This window comes from Mya arenaria, chromosome 13, assembly GCF_026914265.1.
Source record: "Mya arenaria isolate MELC-2E11 chromosome 13, ASM2691426v1".
NCBI classification, from domain to species: Eukaryota; Metazoa; Mollusca; class Bivalvia; order Myida; family Myidae; genus Mya; species Mya arenaria.
The window spans coordinates 58,103,108-58,120,190 of record NC_069134.1 but is presented as its reverse complement, the minus strand read 5'-3'; the positions used below and the strand labels follow the sequence as shown (position 1 = coordinate 58,120,190).

Genomic DNA, 17,083 nt, shown 5'->3' with positions numbered 1-17,083 from the left:
ATTTGGCCGTGCACTTCCGTTTAAAACTGGTTCCTGGACGCTTCTATTTGAGGGGACCAAATGATGCATGCCTGTCGAAAAGTAGCATGATACCTATGAACGGCACTGCTTCGCAGTACCATCCAAACTGGAATACCAAGTTTTTTTGTTTTTTTTCTGAGTTATGTCCATATTTCTAGTTTTTGCATAAAAACAAAGCCATTGACAACGACACTGAGGCTACTTGACTTTTTTCCAGACAAGTTTAAATAGACCTGTAGGTTCATTCTTTGAAAACCAGAGAACGTGTCACATACCACATTGAGGGATATCACAAAGCTCCCATCTGAGGCCAGGCACGTCCAGGTCCACATAGCACCATGGTGACACTTCCTCCGCACCTGGGTTACGACAATAATTTTCTGCCCCTTCCAACTCACGATACACGTCAGGTTTGCGTTTGTGTTTCTGCGGTGTGTCCAGTTCCCACCGCTGACACGGTCTACCAGACCGGGTAACGTTGACTGTGCCATTGTACCATCGACCTCTGGCCTCGTAACATTGGGCTGGAAATAGTGAAATTAAAAGGGCATTAACAATTTGTATTTTCATGCATTTTTGTCTATCCTAATTGTATTAAAATCAAGTATTCATTCAGAAATATAATCTAACATCAAAGATATCTGGCACTTAAGACCTCCAGTGACAGTCAGGATTTGAAAAGGGCAGGGTGGTGAGAAGAGGCAGTTTTGATGCACATATAATGAGCCTTAATCGGGCACTTGCAAGGGTCCATGTTCAAATTTAATTGTGTATGTGTTGTAACTACTATCAATACTAATAATTTGTTATGAATACCTAAGCTGTTTTCTTTACTATAGTGTCAAATAATGTATATTTATTTTATACTTGTTTCTGAAAGTTGACCCTGTCAAACAAAAGGGCACAGCAGGGTGTAGTTAAAGGCAGCAGATTGCCGGAAAAGGGCAGCAGGGTGCCCGAACCTGCCATTTAGGCCAAGCTGGAGGCACTGTACCTCCTTTCTTGACTTTATTGTATTTTTATAGAAGCTTGGCATAGCTATTTTATAAATATTGTGGTTTTTTTTGTCATAATAATATGAAATATCTTACTTAATCCAAATGAAAACATGCGAAATATGTTCATGAACAATCTGTGATATTACTTACTTATTTTACGCCATATATTTATTGTATATACACATAATTATGGTGAATTTTTGGACAAAATCAGATAATGATTCTGCGAACTCATGTTTAGCAATCTTATTTGTTTCATTCCTAGATTGTTTAAAGTTAATTACAAAATAAACATAATCATTACTTTGTTATGGGGAACAGCTGCAGATTCAATTCTTATCATTTGATCTGAAACTTGTCGATAATACAGACACGAAATTACAAACGCGCACACAGTAAGCGTAAAATTGTGCAGAAAATTTTCAGACAAATTTCAAACGCTACAAAGTCACTTATCTCACATGGAACATCAAGTTCCATAGTTTTTAAGTGATTGTTCAGAAAGCCACTTTGTACTGGAACAAATTTCTGCAATTTCAAAGCAACCATAACATTGGGCGCAATTTCTGCATCACTCAACATTAACCACAGCTTTGCCAATCTTCAGACAGGTGGAACACTATAGTGATAAGACAATTAAGAAATTTTACCCAAACTTCAAACCTTTTCTAAGCAAGACATGGAGTTATGTAGACCGATTGACAGATAAAAACTGTATTCAAAGGCTCCAGAAAACTGTTCTTAACTTATTTGATTTCCAAAATATATGATTTCTTCTCGAGAGAGCGAGGAATTTCACAGATATCACAAATCAGGAGAAAAATTAATTCTAAATGGCGCCTAAAATTTGATTTGATTGGATTGGATCTGTCTAAATCCAATATTTTATTACAGCGATGAAAACTTTATGACTCACTTCATCTTATTTTTCATAGTAATCATTCATCCTTTGTTTGAATAGTCAGCACCCACAAGTAAAAAATGGTTCTATGTGAAGTTTATTAAAGAAGCAGTTAAAATCTTCACATTCACTCCTCGCAATATTCTTCTTTGTTTCTCTGTCATCCAAATATGCCACGTATGTAATGATATTTTACTGTACAAATATCTTGCAAGAGGTATGAAACTTGTTACACATATGAGTAGTGTCATTTGAAAATTTGCACCAAGTTTCATGAAGGGCAATATAATTTTTATGGGAAGATTCAGAATTTGACGTTAGACGTAGCACATTTAGGTCGCTTAACTGAGAGAGGTAGAGGATTTCCATCCCCTTGCCGAAAAATAACTTAATATATAATCTCCAAACACATGTACGTACAGGTCCACCAAAGAAAATGTTTGCTTTTTTAGTTGATAATCGTGGGTTTTCATGTAATTCATGCAAATTTGTTCCACAATACCGTAATGATGTAAAAACTTTTTGTGTGATGCTTGCAGAGTTGTTAATATTTATAACCAAACTGACAGATTTCATGCAGCCTTGCAACTTCGGAACTTTTTGATAAATTATGACATCTGTAGTAAAAACAGCTGAGTCAGCAGTTTTCTAGAATAATTGTAATTACAATTAATTCTACAACTTTTCTTGAAGGTTAATTACCCCAAATACTCGTTTCCACTCCACTTTAATGAGTTCTTAAGTATATTCTGCAACATCCAATTTACTACAAACATTGGAGTGTGAAACTACAATTATATTTTCTGAATAATGATAAGGATCCTTCGTGTTTGTCAAAAAAAACTCCTTCCATTACAATAAAAATAAACAATTTATTTTTTTTGGCATAATTTTGCTCAAGAAATATTGCCCTAGTAGTTACAAGCATAAGTGTTTACATAATTTTAATTTATTTTTAAGCCTTTTTTCAGGTAAAAACAGCATTAAAATTTTTGATGGGTCTCCTGACAATTCCAACAACATTGAGTGGGGGATCCGTGGTCTAGTGGTAACACACTTGACTGTCAATCCATGGGTCGCAAGCTCGATTCCCCGCCGCACCACTAAAAATACTAATTGTCTTATGGGAGGAACGTTGAATTGGGGCCCCATGTGACAGTGCTATACACTAGTGCATGTTAAAGAACCAGGGTAGCTCTAACCAGGGCTACATTCTATCTGTGCACTATGCTAAAAAACAACATAAAACGACTATCAATCTTATCAGAGCACTCGCCGAATGGGCAAGGCCTGAGTGGGAGTATAAATAAGCTTATACACCACCACAGCAATGATAACAAGACTATGACAATACCTCAAATATTTTCTTAGAAAACCAGGAAAGTCTTATAACCCTTATCTGAAGCATTAAAATATTCAACAAGATGTTTTAAGGCCCAATATTAAAAATCCAACTCCGGCATCTAGCAAATAACATTCAGATATTCATCATCATTGGTATGTTCTCTCATTTTATTAATTCTCCCATCATATTATGATCAAGATGAAGTGAGCACACACACGCTTCTCACCAAGGCATCCCGGATTTAATTCCCAGTCGGGAACGGATGTCAGTTTTGCTTGTGGTCACCAAGCCGAACAAGTGGGTTTGACAACATTCATGCATAAAATCGTCCCAACACGAGTGATTAATGTGATGTTGTATTAACTTGTTTCCCGCAAAATATTTTTTATACTAAATAAAAAAAAAAATTATTACTGTAACATGAGGCTACGCTGACTCCAGACAACAATTGATTCCTATAAGTCTGCTTTGCTGCACAGGCGAGTCTTAGCTTGAATTGGTACCCATTGTATTCATAGTCAGGGTTGTCAATAAGAACCGGCCACCGGCCGAAATGGACGGTTCAAATGGAGTTTGGGCCGGTTCAAATGGAGTTTGGGCTGGTTCAAATTCGGAGGGGAAAACAATTGATCGCGAGTTTTTTTGGTAATAAATGTTCCTTACTGCTAATAAATGACGTTTCTGTTTCAGTCGGTTCAACAAAAACTTATTGACAGCCCTGCATAGTTCCGCAGTAATTTTATTAAATATATTGAAGTATAACCTACCTGTCACTTCTGTCTCATCTCGGTCAAACATCTTGGCCTCAGTGCACTTGCTGTCCCACTTTGAAGGGAGACGGTCACACATGGGCAGACGGGCGTCCGAGCTCGTGTACACAATGTTTGACCACTGCACATAACACAATAACTCCGATACTGCTTTGCAACTCTCTCTGAAATGGACGAAAAAGCAAACATTGATGTTAGTTGCAGGTTGGTTTAGAATAATTTATTTTTCAATTAAGAAAACAGCTGAAAAAGTTCACAAGAATCACTCAAGTCTGTTTCATGGGCAGAAACAAGTACTGTGTCCTTCATGAGGGGCCAAGATAATGTTCACCTGGTGTGGTATTGATGCCACAACCTCTGGGGTTAAAGAGGTAGACATCTATATCACTCTAGTTCACTTTCACTCTGACACCTATACCACTAGTACACTCTCAGCCTGGTTGGAATCAAATCCCCAACCTATCAGGAAAGAGGCCAAAACCTATAAACCCCTCAGGTGCACTCTCACTTTAGTTGGGAAGTACACATAAACTATCAGGTGAGAGGCGGACACCTATATACCAGTAGACCACTTTCACCCTGCTTGGGATCACACCCATGACCTCTGAGTCAAGAGTGGGACACCTATGCAATGAGAGGTGGTCACCTATACCACTAGTCCACTCTTACTCAGGTGGGGATCCAGCCCATGACCTCTGGAATGATCTTACCCATGATAAGGTGGGAACCTATACCACTAGTTTACTCTAACTCAGGTCGGGATCAAACCCATGACCTCTGGAATGATCTTACCCATGATCAGGTGGGAACCTATACCACTAGTTTACTCTAACTCAGGTCGGGATCAAACCCATGACCTCTAGAATGATCTTACCCATGATCTGGTGGGAACCTATACCACTAGTTCACTCTCACCCTGCTTGGGATACCACCCATGACCTCTGGAATAATTTTACTCATGATCAGGTGGGAACCTATACCACTAGTTTACTCTAACTCAGGTCGGGATCAAACCCATGACCTCTGGAATGATCACACCCATGATCAGGTGGACACCTATACCACTAGTTCACTCTCACCCTGCTTGGGATACCACCCATGACCTCTGGGGTGAGAGGTGGACACCTATACCACTAGTTCACTCTGGCCTTGGTGGGAATCAAACCCATGACCTCTGTGGTGAGATGTGGACAACTATACCACTAGTCCACTTTGGCCTTGATTGGATCAAACCCATGACCTCTGGGGTGAGAGGCGGACACCTATACCACAAGTCCACTCTCACCTGGGTGGGAATCAAACCCATGACCTCTGTGGTGAGATGTGGACAACTATACCACTAGTCCACTTTGGCCTTGATTGGATCAAACCCATGACCTCTGGGGTGAGAGGCGGACAACTATACCACTAGTCCACTTTGGCCTTGATTGGATCAAACCCATGACCTCTGTGGTGAGATGTGGACAACTATACCACTAGTCCACTTTGGCCTTGATTGGATCAAACCCATGACCTGTGGGGTGAGAGGCGGACACCTATACCACAAGTCCACTCTCACCTGGGTGGGAATCAAACCCATGACCTCTGTGGTGAGATGTGGACAACTATACCACTAGTCCACTTTGGCCTTGATTGGATCAAACCCATGACCTCTGGGGTGAGAGGCGGACACCTTTTACCACAAGTCCACTCTCACCTGGGTGGGAATCAAACCCATGACCTCTGGGGTGCGAGGCGACACCTATACCACTAGTCTTCTCTCACCGAGGTGGGGATCAAACCCATGACCTCTGGGGTGAGAGGCAGACACCTATACCACTAGTCTTCTCCCACCGAGGTGGGGATCAAACCCATGACCTCTGGGGTGCGAGGCGGACACCTATACCACTAGTCCACTCTCACCTGGGTGGGAATCAAACCCATGACCTCTGGGGTGAGAGGCGGACACCTATACCACTAGTCCACTCTCACCTGGGTGGGAATCAAACCCATGACCTCTGGGGTGAGAGGCGGACACCTATACCACTAGTCCACTCTCACCTGGGTGGGAATCAAACCCATGACCTCTGGGGTGCGAGGCGGACACCTTAACCCATAGTCCACTCCCACCTTAATTATAGATTTAGAAATTATATGTTCTACAGGTCAAGTAGCTTTCTATAGGTCAAGTAGCTTCAATGTATCTTTTACATTTTATGAGCAAAAAAAGAAAAAATTATCTAGCTTGAAGGGTTTCACATGCCATTTCTAGAAAGTGCAGTGGCAGATCATTAATTAAATATTGATAAAATTCCTTTACTTCACAGATTCCTTTGCACAGTTATTGAATATAACCTAAACATTTCATTGATAAATGCATTCCTCCACTCGCAGAATATGCAATAACACCGGAGAATGACAGAATTATCTTAACACATTTTGCAGTTATCTTGCAACAAAAATCAAGGTAAACTCTCTGCAAAATGTTCAAGTTCATGAAGTTCTTTATTTTTTTTACAAACTCTATAAAAAGATGGATATTTTTTTTTTAGAGATTTTATGACATAATATAACAAATTTTCATTGACATATCTGTCACTGGGGAAAAAAGGTGACATTTCCCATATTCACTCATATCTTTTTGTAAAATCCACTTCTTTTTGTATGACGAAAAAAAGAGTGGCATATCATTAGCAGTGTTAAACTAAGATACCAATAGCTGGAACCCTTCAGCAAAGTTGATTTTTGCTCAAATATCATCTTTGAAAAACACAATTTTCATTAGCATTAATAACATTTTCACTTTGATGTTATCAATGTATTGTAAAAAGGCCACAGTATCCCATATTTGTATAAGTCATGATGGCCTAGTGGTGAAAGCTTCGGATTTCTATTTTGTCTTGACTTTACCGGCTTCGCTTCGCACCCCACTAAAACCTAAATATTTTTTTCTTCAATTTCGATTTCATAGAGTAAAATAATGATAAAAAGAAATGTTTTGTAACACAAAAAAATCTTGGAAATCCATAAAACATGGAAAATTCTCAAACTTGTATGGTGCAAAAACAAAATGCAAATCTGAAATACTGGATCAGGTTTCATGACCTTGACCTTGACCTAATGTGTTTTACAAAATGTCCTTGAACATTGATGTGACCTTGATAATCATTCTTCAAAGGGTGTACCAGTTATTATGCAGACAGAAAATGTAAGACTCAATATATAGTGTGACCTTGACCTTGAGTTTGACCTTGACCAAGCATATCTGCACATAAACTGAATCTATCCTTCAATAACAGTAGGATATACCATCAATGAGCAGACATGAAGGTGTTTGAAACTAAAGAAGAAATAAGCCATAATGATTATTCAGGATAATCTGCACATATAGGATAAGTTGAGTTGAGTTGGGTTTTACGGCATCGCAAGACTGTATAGGTTATATGGCGCCATTCAGGCAGGAAAAAACTTGTTGGATCCACATTGGACACATACTTTTCAAGAATTAGATTGGAAACATATATTTTTGAAGTATTTTTGGCAAAAAAGGGCCGTAACTCCTAAATGACTTAAGCGATTTCCATGACTATCGAACTTGATCAAGATATTATGGTCACAAACATGTGTTTAAAGTTTGGTGAGGATTGGACAAACAGTTTTCAAGAATTAGATTGGAAACATATATTTTTGAAGTATTTTTGGCAAAAAAGGGCCGTAACTCCTAAATGACTAAAGCGATTTCCATGACTATCTAACTTGATCAAGATATTATGGTCACAAACATGTGTTTAAAGTTTGGTGAGGATTGGACAAACGGTTTTCAAGAATTAGATCGGAAACAATCTTCGGGACGTACGTACGTACAGACAGACAGACAGACGTACGTACGGACAAGGGCAACCCTATATGCCGCCACTTTGTGGGGGCATAAAAAAGGGGATAAACAGAAACAAAGAGCATTCCAATCCCACTATGGTAGGTTAAAAAAGAGAACATCAAGAGGATGTCAATGCGCATCTATTGTTGTTTCACTTCAGTTGATAAAGGGGCATAAGTTGAGTTTTTTTTAAAGTCAGAGTTATGGGCCATGATACACTGCGTATTGTCAATGGAAACATAGTTATGTACTTTTTTGTGTGAAAATTTTGAAAAAAAAGTTAGTTTTGATTAATATTAAATTTTATGTACATCGCAGCAAGCAGACAACAACACCATCACTAGCACTATACATTTTTTTCCCCAAAAAAGTCAGACAAGCTAAAAAAGGCTGTAAGTCAAGTCTTCATCATAACTGGCAATCAATTATTTGTCTTTATTAATTTTCTTATTTCACAGATTAAAATTGCTTACATTTAACCCATGTATCAAGAATTCTCATAATTCTTACACCCATCAAGGCTAAATAGTTGCCCATCTGTGGTATATCAGTGGGCATGTCATGATAATCAAATTCCTGGGGAATCCATGTTCCACTGATAAGCATGCTGGCTGAACAAGCTACTGTATATCATATGACATGGGGAGCAGTCAGATGAAACTCTACTCATAAATCAACCATACGAATCATTCAATCTTATTGCTTTATTTCGGATTATCATTAACAATTTTCAAATTTAGTTCCAACCTAATACCTTATCAAATATTTCTTGTTTAAAAATTAACATTATGATGTCGCTTATCACATTGTTAACTTTACCAAAGTTCTGATCAATTGGCCTAATAAAGCTCTTTTTTGCCGTTTAAATAACGCTTACAAAAATAATTATTTTTAGGCTTAAACTTTCAAAATTGGGTTCAAATTAAATCCGCTAATTGCTGTTTGGTATTAATGTCAATAAACTAAATATTTTTTAACAAAGTTTGAAAAAAAATATTGCCATATAATATCTAAGGACAAGTCCCTCTAAAAATTGGAAGCAGCTCTAAAATGTTTTTGGACTTTGTAAAATTACAACTTCAATCAACTACATGAAAACAATAGAACTTAAAAAGTTCTAAAACAAACTTAAAAAGTTCTAAAACATAAACAAGGGAACCACAAGCAGATGCCAAAGCTTGTCTGTTGCAGCTTTTTAGCAAAAGAGGGGCATAACCCAACAATTATCAAAGCCAGAGTTATTGCCCTTTCCACACATATGCCCATTATCTGTGGCAACCGGTGCGATAGTTTACATGGGAATATCTTGAACTTTTTTTTTCTACAAGGCTTGACTTTGTTTTCGTGGAACAATAGACATTCAAGCTTATGCTGGAATCACACAATCATGGAGCAAGCAGTCTTTATATTGTTGTGAAAGTGAGTAGACTGTTGTTCTTTGCCAGACGCTTTCACCCAGGCATTATAGATGATAAGGTTGCTTAACTTCTTGGTCATTTATCTTTCCACATGTACCAGGCCTTCAGTAGAGCACCTGGTCTCTGACATAGTACAGACTTAAAGACATAAGGCCATGCAATTACCAAAATACAGTGCTTTACACCGAGCATGTTAAAGAACCAAGAGGTCTCTTCCCAAAAAGCTAGGGGACCGCACCCAGATCTCTTGTATCTCACTGTTTCTTCAAGTCTTCCAATGTCTGGATTTGACTGCAAACGGCTGTCACTTCTATCTCATATGTCACTTATGGCATTTAAACGCAAGTCATAGTGGCGTTAGGGCGAGGTCAAGCCAAAATGCAGCCAATGGGCGTGGGCAGACCATGATAAACTCACATAAACAATCAAACTACATTACTCCATGTTTCTTCCACAAAACCTTAGTATGGTTACTATGCTAGGTCAGATAAAAACAAACAGTCTAAAGAAACCTATAACCTTTCACTTGGACAATAGCTTGATCTCCTTCAAGCAGTTTTATCTGTGCTCAACAGATTGCTAAAGAAACATTTTTATTCATTTAATTATTTTATTATTATTTCATTATTAGTATAATTACAATCATTAATATTAACTTGACAAGTATTTTTATTTTTTACTATTATTAATTGTATTTCATTAATTTATTATTATTATTATTATTATTATTATTATTATTATTATTATTATAATCAGAATTATTATTAATTCTATGATAACTATTATAATTTTTATTTGTAGTTATGAAACACAAGTCCTATTGATAACTGTGATTTATTACCCTATTATGCTATATTCTATGCCTCTATAAACTCTGGTAGATTTTAGACATGAATTCTATTATTACCAATCAGACAAATACCTAATAACATTGACGAGACAATATTTTTTTCTATTTTGAAAAAGGCTAAGGTGTGTTTTTTTATGGGATGAAAAACAAACATAACTTGCCCCATAATTGATATCAAACCACACACAGAATATATTTGGTATGGCCTACTCAAGCCACACATGGCTCGCTTATCAGCAATGGTTCATATGATATGGCTCTAATTCTTAGTCAATCATTTTCCCATAAACATATAAACAGATTTATAACATCATCCTTACTAAAGAGACTAAACGATACCCTTGATGGTGTAGTTACAAAACTTTGCTCTTAATTATTGACATGACTTTTATCAGACCAACATTACTTTTATTAGGAACTTTTATCAGGTCGTCATTACTTTTATTGGGAACATCTTAACCATGGCCTTTAACATCTAAAACTGAAGCTCCATCCAGCCATAACAACAGCTGGTAATGATCAGATCGAAAGAGGTGATAGTTTTCAAAATAAAACATCAATGCAGTCAAGTTTGACATTATTATGATATATTCCCACAAAATGTTTGAATCACTAATGATAAAGTCCCACAAATCTGGTTACCTTTTATAAGTTCACTTAAAGTCAAAATAAACACTGCATTTTTAAAATTTAAATCATTATCTACATTACAATGATAATTATTAAACATCTGTGAAATTATTAGACAACAATTAGGTTAGATTTTCAACGGGGAAAATATTTTAAAGTATAAGAGGGCCTTAATGGGTTGATGCCCAAAAAATAAAAAAATAAATTAATGCATTACAAGGTTTAAATCATTTTACTTTTAAAATGATCAAAACAAAAACAAAACATGTGATTTGTGCACAGTTCAAAACATAAAATAAGTAAGACTTTAAAATAGTTTTTTTGAATAAATAGCTACATGGCCACAAATCAATCAATCAGTTAAAAAAAAGCCAAAATATTGCTAATATTTTTTTCATCAGTACAAAAATGGTACACTTTTTTGTTTTGATAATTACAGTCAAATAAATTTAACTTAATAATGCATTTCAATTAAAAACTTTTTTAATCAACCTATATTATGCCACTTTAAGACAAAAAAATATTTCATTTAGACTTCATCATTCTTCATTGGTGAATTTTATGCTAGAGTTTTCTATAGGTTTTAAAAAGGATATAGTATTTGCCTTAAAACTGCACTCCCACAGATTGACAGTTTCGACACATTTCAAATTTTGGTCTCAGAATCAGCTGATTTTGGCATCAATATTTTGAGTGTAGTCATATAAGATAAGTAAGAAAAGAACAACTCTCATTTGTTTGAAAAACTGCCGAAAACTTTTTTCTTAAAGCGTTAAAAATGAAGATCAATTTTCCGGCGTATATATGAAAAACTATGGTCTGATTATTTGTCAGCAATGTTTTATCACTGTTTTCGAAAACAATAACCCAAAAATTGGCTCATTCCAAGACAAAAATAAAAAGTTGTCAAAACAGCTAATCTGTAGGATAGCAGCTTCAAAAAAAGTTATCTGCAATCATGTTTTAACAATGCACCGGGGTGAAATATCAAATATTCAAAAATCACAGACCATGATCAAAATAATGCTCTTATCTTCTTAAATAAAATTTAAAATAAAATCTATGGACCACATCAAAACAAAGTACTTAATAGTAGTAAATTACGTAGTATGTGGTAAATGACATTTCACAAAAGACATATACAATAGTGTGATCGGTTAGACCATAGTGTATACATAAATAAAATACTAGGGCGAAATACAATTTGACAGAGTGACAATAGTATGTAAACAGATATTATTGATTTGTTTTGAGATACACAGAACTGTTAATTGTTTTTATGTCTGAGCATATGTATTAATTACATACTTAATTAACATTAAAGAGGTGTCATATAGCCACAAATGACAGCAAAAACTGATCATGTTTATCAATAATGACAAGCGATTTCTTTTTAAGTTTTTGTAAAACTACTCGCACATAAACGAAAAACAAAGGACTTGTTTCCAGGCCTCTGACAGAACTCTGCAATTACGTAGGAATGTTAGGTCGTAAAAGCAAAGGTCCTAAAAGAAAAGTTAATTATCCATGCAAGCCGTATAGTGTCACATACAGATCTTTGCACATAGAGCTTCTGAAGCACAGAGCTTCCCTTAGAGCTTTAAAGCATTGGATTTTGATTGGCACTCATCTCCAAGCTCCGTGTGTTTGGGGTATTAGCTGGAGTTATGAAAGGGTGCACTACCATGTCCTTTTTTCAGAAGCACCCTAAATCTGCCTTCATCGACACCAGCATGGGCACCCTTCTGTCTTCTTAGAATTAATTGCTCAGAACTGTCAAATATTTTTATTTATTCCACATCGGGTTCCTAATACAACAAAGATAATATTTTTCTTCAGCATCAATGCAAACGATACAAAAAAAAATTCCCGGATTCTACATTTTACTTTCATTACCTGCATATTGGCGTTGGAGTGGCGCTGTAGTCCGGGGTCACCATCTCGCCATACCCGGGTTCACAGGGCGGGAACATGTGATTACAGATGAGGTTCTCTGCGTGCCCATTACACCGCTCCTGCAACATGGGCGTGGCCGACACTTTCATAATCTGGCCCAGAAGCTCGTGGGCGATACGCTCCTGGTGTTCGAACGCGTTGGGTTGGCTCCCGTTCAGGAAAACATATGAGGATCCCAAAGATTGCGAACATATTGTGCCATTGTACGGGACACACAAACCCACACTGCTGAAAAGAGAAAAGAGAATTATTAATTTTAAGATTTTTAAATAATGTAAAATATCTAAACTAATATTATAATGAAACAAAATAGACTGATTATTCTGATTATTTAGATGTTTGTTAACATTAACATCATTGTTAACTTTTTTTTAAATGATATATTTTATGATGTGCTCATTATATTTAAATAAGCACAGCTAAAAAAGTTTTTTCTCAAAATTGTAGATCCCTTATGTGTCAATGAAACTTCCATGTAGTAACAATTTGGAAGTATACAAAGACGTAGTCTAAAATATAATAGATTTTCAATACAGGATTTTTCTAAGGAAGGATTTGACATATCATAAAAAAGTCTGTCCAGGTACAATTATTTGGACTGACAAAGACGATGTTAACAAGGTCCAATGTTTTGCAACAAAAATATTTCCAGATATTTTTTGTGGCCATATATAAATTTTATAAAAGACATATCACTTATCAGCAGTTACTGGAATTTAAATGTTTACAATAATATAAAATGCCTAAGACCAACTTAGATAGATTCGTGGTGCATCAATTATTAATTTCGTGAGGAAAATTTTCCAATCCAATTTTTACCCCCACTGGAATATCTGTCAGTTTCTCAATATACCATGATTATCTTCAGCAGCAGGGAGCGTAGAGAGTGCTAGACCCAGGACTGTCATTTTTTATCATACCAAAATCTAAACAGTGGTAATTCAAGAGCTCGAAAATCCCTGCTAAAATACACAAAATTCAAATAAAGAATCTTTTTTAAAAACTCCAGACTTTTGAAATCTTTATCAGATTTCATAACATAAGAATAATGGCAATAACAGCCAAAATGCTCTTGCAAATGAATTTCTTCAATGAAAACTTCAAGTAATATAACCACATTCTTATCATTTATCAACCTAGGGCTGCTTTTTTGTGACTTTTCCTGGACCTCAAATCATATACAAATGGAGTTAATTAGAGGGAAATGCGAAAAACATTTCCTGTGAACCAAGATAAGACTAGTTAACATTCATTCATACTCAGATGGGATCATTCCTCATGTAAAATCAAGGACACAGTCTACTGCAGACTGGTACTTTTAGTTTCACTTTCAGATGCTATCATTTTGACATATAGATACAGGTGACAGTCAGATTGTTATCAGAGAGAAAAAATGGCTGCCTTCAATCTTTGGGACTCTCCTGAGTTCTGCCATTTCTAACCAATATTGACATTCACATGATCACCCATGTCCATGGACATAAATCATATCTTCCAGAAAACCATCCTGAATGGCCTGAGTCACATAATTACAACAATGCAAAAGCAATACTATGGCAAAAGAGGCAGACCACAAGTCCCTAGAATATTGGCTTATTGCAGTGGAAGTATAAGTGAGAGATTTCCCCTGTGTTTTCTATCATAGTACTTGATGCAGGCCATGTTTGTGAGATGGAAATCAGTCTAATAATGCTTGTAGTAAAAAGAACATCCTTACTGCATTTAACCATGAAACAATTGCTTGAAAAAACAACAAAAGTCTGACATATCTTTATCGACTCAGTCATCGACTGCTTCAGTTGCCCCCTTGCCCCCGTAGGCATTTTCGATAAAGGCGATACGGAAACACCCTGATTGCATGGCCATTGTTTAAAATATGCTGCCAAAATTTGAACAAAACAGATTTCCAATACAATCAGCGGAGTGCACATTACTAAACTTCCAAATATGGAATTGCTTCAACCCAAATGTACATTGCTTAAGCTGTTACGTAGCTCTCAAGCACTTTAAGAACAAATCCTATGTAACAGATCATTTCAAGCAAGCCATTCTTTTAACTCTTTATATATGGCTAGAATTTTGCTGCCTTGTGGAGAGTGTTCTTTGGCAATGTTCCAAAGATAATCTGCAATTAAACTGAACTGTACCTACCATGTGGATTTAAGGAGGCGGGGCATTTTACCTTGTTTTATTTTCAATGATAGTGCTTTAAGTGTTGTTTTTTTGGTCCTAATAATAGTGACCTGCATTGCATTGCCCACCATTTTTTTACAATGGTGAAAGGACTTGTTCGAACTGAATTTTCCACAGAAGGAGGTCTGGTCAAAATAATTATATTAACATTCATGATCAACGATATAAGTATATATTTGAGGGTCATATTTAAAAGTATTTTTCATGACACTTTTTTTATAATCTTAATTTCCAGATGTCTATTTTGTCTAACAAATATTTTGCTTTTTTTCAATTCAATGTTGAAGAACTTTAGACCTACAATATTTGGACGTATAAACTAATTTTGGCATAAAAACATATGTTACTTATAGTGGAATGTTTTATTATGAAAATATGTCATGACCTCATAACTCGACTCCATCAATCGGACTGGCGTTTGTATACATTCTTACGAACCCAACATAAACACTGATTAACTTGTGTATACTTCACTGGGCACCTTTTATTTATAAAAAAACGTCTTTGGTGTTAAACAAGTCGGCACATATTCATGAAACCTTTTATATTGACAAAAATATTTGTGGTTTTCAATCTTTCTTATCAATTCAAATGTAATTTTATTTGCCTTAAGTATACCGAAATTCCTTAAACTCAAAACACCAAAACTACCTTGTATGCTATTACTCACTCTACAAAACAAAAATGATGTCACTGTTCATCTGATTTTAGATTTATCAACGAAAGTACGAAAATTATAAAGATCAATACAAACTATTCATTTGTTAAGGCATTTAAAACTTATTCATTAGGTTTTTGGACGCTTGAAAATATAATGAAAACCTTTCTTTTAAACAAAATTTCACAAAAATTTAAATCTCGCCCATGAGGGTCTTTTAAATTCAGCATCCTATTCCGACATTTCATCGGTGCTAGATGATATCAGAGGAACATTGTAAATTGTTATTGTAACTTTTTTGCCTAATCTCTTCAGAGACAGACACAAAATAAATTGTACTTCCGCAAATTAGCAAGTGGAAATTCTAATCACAGCTGCAACAATCTAAAAAAGCATTTTAATCAGATGAATCAAAGATTTCAATCAAACTTATGCAGTGTTTTATTGAGAGCTTCCTGTTTTACAGAATTCTGTAAAATTAAGTTTTTTGGACACTGCATTTATTTTTTTTCTTGAAATTTGGCATGGAAAGTAGCCCGTTTAACAAGGTGATTCGTCCTGCTGAGTGGAAATTAATATTTTTACTTAGAAATAGCCAAGCTCGCTAAAAGCAGCATAATTCTTTCTAAAGGTTCAATGTCATCAGACTAGGTAGATAGTGTTTATTTTTGGTCTTCTCAACAATAAGCTGGCAAACCGCACACAGCCAGACTTTAAATAATCATTTAGAAGAACAAGAATAAATGCTTACTGTTTTAGTGTTCAGCACAAACTGTTTTTCGAAAGCCTTTATTATGTTACTAGCCAGTGCGTATGCAGGAGCTTCATAGTTAACCAATAAATGACTAAATTGAAATTTCGTGGGGTCTTTTGTTACTAAAAGGAAATTTGGCAGTTGTAATCTGCTAAATGGATTTTGGGTTGTGTTGGCTCCTGAAATTATTAGAAGTGAATCTGTCCAGAATTTCCATTGGCTGAGCTTGTTAGAGCTCTTTTAAATGATTAAATGAGAATCTGTCCAGCAATTCCATTGGCTGAGCTTGCCATAGCTCTTTTAGATGATAAAATGTAAATCTGTCCAGTGATTCCATTGGCTGAGCTAGCCGTCTGAACACTAAACACATTCAATATCACAATACATACTAGTTTATAAATGTTTGAAGTTTTCGAAAAATTGGACAAATGAATTTAATGTTTATTTGGAGCTTCGAGATTATCTTCTGTAATCCTAGCCAGCCGTAAAATATTTTATTGTTCCGCAAATGAATAATAAATAAGTAATAAAAATCACAAGAATGTTAGTTAAAATTCAAATATTTAAAATGATTTGAAACAAAGGCTTTTGTTTCAATAAAACAACTGTCTTTAAATCCTCCCATTATTTCTTTTTTCTCACAGTGCAGCTCTGTATTTTTCTGCCTTTGTTTGGAACCGCCTCTTGTAGAATATCTAATCAAGAAAATTTAGAGGCTTTTGAAGACAATAAT

General features: G+C 35.7%; 1 protein-coding gene across 1 annotated transcript in view; it reads right to left on the bottom strand.

The window, feature by feature from the left end:
- LOC128214473 (muscle, skeletal receptor tyrosine protein kinase-like) overlaps positions 1-17,083 on the bottom strand; it is a 57,810-nt gene that overhangs the window by 8,583 nt on the left and 32,144 nt on the right. Inside the window, exons 7-9 of the mRNA XM_052920961.1 lie at positions 12,686-12,973; positions 4,033-4,199; positions 297-545 (exon numbers count right to left, since the gene is read on the bottom strand). Of these exons, the coding sequence (XP_052776921.1) occupies positions 297-545; positions 4,033-4,199; positions 12,686-12,973 (704 nt within the window). The remainder of the gene's footprint in view (positions 1-296; positions 546-4,032; positions 4,200-12,685; positions 12,974-17,083) is intronic.